The sequence below is a fragment of the Mandrillus leucophaeus genome, unplaced genomic scaffold, assembly GCF_000951045.1.
Source record: "Mandrillus leucophaeus isolate KB7577 unplaced genomic scaffold, Mleu.le_1.0 Scaffold737, whole genome shotgun sequence".
In the NCBI taxonomy this organism is placed as follows: Eukaryota; Metazoa; Chordata; class Mammalia; order Primates; family Cercopithecidae; genus Mandrillus; species Mandrillus leucophaeus.
In genome coordinates this window covers 226,887-231,758 of record NW_012107997.1, presented here as the reverse complement: position 1 = coordinate 231,758, position 4,872 = coordinate 226,887, and the positions used below count along the sequence as shown (strand labels likewise).

Sequence of the window (4,872 nt, the reverse complement as noted above, 5' to 3'; positions counted from 1 at the left end):
TCTCCTGCCTCAGCCTCCCGAGTAGCTGGGACTACAGGCACCCGCCACCACGCCCGGCTATTTTTTTTGTATTTTTAGTAGAGACAGGGTTTCACCGCATTAGCCAGGATAGTCTCGATCTCCTGACCTCATGATCTGCCCGTCTCAGCCTCCCAAAGTGCTGGGATTACAGGCTTGAGCCGCCGCGCCTGGCCAGAAATAACGTTCTTGAAAAGTAGATGGAGATGCGACAATATTCAGAGAGACATTAAGACAGAGGGCCCAGTCATCTCAGGTCTTCAGGAGTGGGTTGGGGGACGGCACAGGAGAGGTAGAGGAAGGCACAGATCTGAAACAGAGATGGCTGCACTGGGGGGAGGTGCGGGGCACCAGCCAGGTCTAGGGTGGGCAGATGTGGTCCGGACATCCTCCACCAGGACTGACTGGCACCACTAGAGGGCACCTGCGCCTCATACTTGGCCACTACCCTGGCTCATGCCTGAGGTGTGGGGTGCTTGTTCAACGGGCAGCTTGTGCCTTGGCGACTGGCCACAGAACCTGCTGCCTTTCCTGGATGGCTGGTCCCGCCACTCACGGTTCCTTCCACTGTCATCCTTGCCTGACTCCCTGGTGATGGCTGTGACAATCACCTGAGAGCTGCATGTGGCATCCCACTGTAGATCCCAGTGTAAAATCCCAAGGGCTCCACAGGAGTGTGTCTCCTGATTACTGGAACTCACACAGGCTCCCTGCACCCTTATTTATTTAGCTTTCTTTTTTTTTTTTTTTTTGAGATGGAGTCTCGCTCTATCACCCAGGCTGGAGTGCAGTGGCCGGATCTCAGCTCACTGCAAGCTCCACCTCCCGGGTTTACACCATTCTCCTGCCTCAGCCTCCCGAGAAGCTGGGACTACAGGCGCCCGCCACCTCGCCTGGCTAATTTTCTGTATTTTTAGTAGAGACGGAGTTTCACCGTGTTAGCCGGGATGGTCTCGATCTCCTGACCTTGTGATCCGCCCGTCTCGGCCTCCCAAAGTGCTGGGATTACAGGCTTGAGCCACCGCGCCCGGCATTTATTTAGCTTTCTGCGCACATCTTCTTTCTCTTCTGCTAGACTCTAAGCTTTTAATGAATAAGAATTATCAACGTCTCTTAAAATGTCCTATGAGATGAAATAATGTCTGGGATTTGCTTTAAAACCCAATGTAGCAGGAGGGAAATTCTGGGTGAAGGGAACATGGGGATTCATTATATAATTCTCTCTACTTTTATACATCTTTAAAATTTTCTATAATTAAACTTTAATAAACATCGTAGAAGCCCAATGCCTCATACCTAGTACAGGGCAGTAACAGTGAAGCCCTAGGTCTGCTTGTCTGTAAAATGCACAGGCCATGCAGGAGGGGGTTCCCTTCTAACCGCATCCCCTGATTCAGAGGCTCACTGTACAGTGGGCAAGCACCAGTTAGCTTGTGGGGTGAGTGCGTCTTAAGGCAAGTGTTGACCCAAGCGCCCAGGAAAACCCAGGAAAGTAGGATATCTGGCTCTGTTCCAGGAGCATCTCTTATCAGCTATGGGTTTCAGTCCTTTGCATGTCCTGAGGAGGTCAAAGGAACTGCTTGGACCTACTGCTCCGGTCTCCCAGGATTGTCCAGACCCTCCTGTCCAGCTGGTATTGCCACAGGGCCTGGCAGAAAAGGCTCGGATGCCCTGAGGAGCATTTGTTTGCATATGTCCTATTAAATTATTTCCTATAACATCCTGTACAGAACAGCCTCTTCAACATTGCCTGGCAGCTATGAGGGAGAAGAGGAGGCAATTCTGGGTGAGCCTCAACAGGAGAGAGAGGCCACCCTTACCCACGTGAAGTGGGCAGCAGGTTCAGATGGCAGCCAGGAAGGATCGGAGGCAGGCTTCCATGATGAACCAGGGTGAGCAGCCAGGCCCGTGGGGGTTGGGGGACAGCTCTTCCAATTACACAACATCCAAGGCGGTGTGGTGCGTGTGTTGAGGTCACAACCCAATTGGAGCCCCAAGCACTCAGCTCCTCCTCACTGTACTCACACATTTGAGGAAACACTGTTGGACCCCATCTGCTTCAGCACGATGGCAGAAGGCAGTGGCAAGGGATGAGGCCAGGAATAGTGGCCCTTTGGTGCTTTGAGGTGAAACAGACTTACCAAGTGTGCTGGAGATGGTGACCTCGTGTCCTTGACTGTGGCACTGGAGGGGACATCGAGGAGGGGCCATTTCATCTGCAGGTACTGCACAGGGAACAGAAAAGAAAAAGCTGTTGGTGAGATGAGGTCTCACAAGTACCCACAAGTTTGCTGGGCTCTGCTGTTAGGGCACCGGGGCAGGCCATTGGGGTGGCCTGCATTTTCACGCCACATGCCCTGTACTGGATCGATTTCCAAATGATTATAACAGGGGCAAGCATATATTTACAATCACCACCACCCTCACCATGCCCTCTGTCATTTTGGTGGGGACACGAATGGCAACTAAGCTGAAGTTTAAGTGGCGGTGAGAACTGATCCATTTCAGCACAACCAATCAACATAGTCAAAGAACCTATTGGTGAGGCTCAAGTCCCCTCCCTATGCTGTAGTCACGGACAGGCAGAGCTGATCAAGGAAGCAGAGGCTCCCAGACGGCCATCCTGCCCCATCCATTTCCATCGCTTACGACATGCACACACAATGCTCCCCACGAAACAGCTGTCCGGAAGTATCTGGGAATGAACGAATAAAAGTCATCTGCCTGACACAGAGTCATGGGCAACATCTACCCCAACTCAAGGATGCTGAGCTTTACTTCATTATAGCGTCTCTCAACCTTGAAAAGATTACTCAGTACCCCATTCTTTCCCACATCAGTGCAAAAAACCCAAACCAAACAGTATCTCTCCAATACACACACACACTCTCTCTCTCTCTCTGTCTCTGTCTCTCTCTCTCTGGCATGGCACAGTCCTTGCCAAAAGCCTGGAAAGAATGAGCTGAGTGGAGCAGCAGGCACGAGCACTGGGAAGGGCGCTTCTGGGCTCCGGAGCCCTGCATTCATGGGTTCAGGCTCTTACTCTGCCAACACAGGCTGTGTGACCCCGAACGAGTGATTAACAACTCTGAGTCCCAGTTTCAGCATTTGTAAGGCAAGGTTATTATCACTCACAGTACAGGTTGCTCGGAGGACTAGGGACAGTGTCACATATTGAACACAGTGCCTCGCACATGGGAGACATTTGACAAATGACGCCTATTATTTCCATAAGCAAACCATTAGTCTTTGCCAGGAGCAAAAGCACACATGTTGTGTTAGTGTCAACACTGACAGGTTGCTTCTGGGCAGCAGACCCGCAAGCAGCCTCTGCAGAATTCTTGAGACTCCTTTAAGAATGAAAGCTGTAATGGAAAGTGGTGGCTCCAGGAAGTTTCACAGAAAGAAGTCTTTGGCTGGGTGCAGTGGCTCACGCTGTAATCCCAGCACTTTGGGAGGCCGAGGCGGATGGATCACTTGAGGTCAGGAGTTCAAGATCAGCCTGGCCAACATGGTGAAACTTCATCTCTACTAAAAATACAAAAAAGAGCTGGATGTGGTGGCGCAGGCCTATAGTCCCAGCTACTCGGGAGGCTGAGGCAGGAGAATCACTTGAATCTGGGGGGCGGAGGTTGCAGTGAGCCAAGATTGTGCCACTGTACTACAGCCTGGACAACAGAGTGAGACTCTGTCTCAAGAAAGAAAGAAAAAAGAAGCCTTTGAATCATCCCTCGCTCTGGTCATGTAATATCAGGAAAAACCCACCACAATTTGGCTCTGCTGTGTACAGGAGCAGGAGGGCGATGGGAAGAGCCCCCGAAGGCCCCTTTGCTCTTCATTCATCATAACTCTTGACCAAGACAGCAGGGACTGGGCTTTCAAAAAGGTGTCCACGGGCAGGAACAACTTAAGGCCACATGTGTCACAGACCAGCCTAGCACATGGGATGGGCCAAGCAGGCCTGGAGTGGGAGACCTGGTGCGAAGTGGGAATGAAGCCCTATGAATTAGGACAGTCTTTTCACTTTGTGACCTCTGTACCCCCACCCCTCAAATGGGGTCTCACCTCTGTCCCTGTCCTCTGCTACCCTATCTTCTTCCTCCCTTCCCACCACCACCCATCCCTTCCCCTACCCAGAGCCCACACACACTACATGAAGTAACTGGGATTTCAATGCCTGTGGCAAGTTAAAAGCACTGGGCAAATATTGGTATTAGTTAAAACTCATTTCCACTGTGAATAACATTTGTGCTACATTTGCAGTTGTCAAAGCATTTTCACACATAAAACCCAGTATAATCTTCACAACAACCCCGCAATTACAAGTAGGGGTGACTACCCCAAATTTTAAAAGAAGCTAGGCTGGGCGCAGTGGCTACGCCTGTAATCCTAGCACTTTGGGAAGCCGAGGTGGGCAAATCATTTGAGCTTAAGAGTTCAAGACCAGCCTGGCCAATATGGTGAAACCCTGTCTCTTACTAAAAATACAAAAATTAGCCGGGCGTGGTGGTGCACACCTGTAGACCCAGCTACTTGGGAGGCTGAGGCAGAAGAATCACTTCAACCCGGGAGGCAGAGGCTGCAGTGAACCGAGATCACACCACTGTACTCCAGCCCGAGTGACAGAGTGAGACCCTGTCTCAAAAAAAAAAAAAAAAAAAAAAAAAAAAAAAGGAGCTAATGGACATAAGCAAAGGCTAAACGGCTTGCCCAACTTCATACATGAAAGCTGAAGCCAGAGCCTAGGTCTCTTGACTTCAAATCCCACATCTTTCACAACACCGAGTCATAAAGCTTTTCCTAAGACTGTCTTCCTCAACTCCCCACCCACAGCCTTTTCTTTGCTCAGATGTG

General features: G+C 50.6%; 1 protein-coding gene across 1 annotated transcript in view; it reads right to left on the bottom strand.

Annotated features, from left to right (window-relative positions):
* TCF7L1 (transcription factor 7-like 1 (T-cell specific, HMG-box)) overlaps positions 1-3,861 on the bottom strand; it is a 33,026-nt gene extending 29,165 nt beyond the window's left edge. The window contains exons 1-3 of the mRNA XM_011965818.1: positions 3,784-3,861; positions 2,160-2,243; positions 456-653 (exon numbers count right to left, since the gene is read on the bottom strand). Of these exons, the coding sequence (XP_011821208.1) occupies positions 456-653; positions 2,160-2,243; positions 3,784-3,861 (360 nt within the window). The remainder of the gene's footprint in view (positions 1-455; positions 654-2,159; positions 2,244-3,783) is intronic.
* Positions 3,862-4,872: the final 1,011 nt, after the last annotated feature.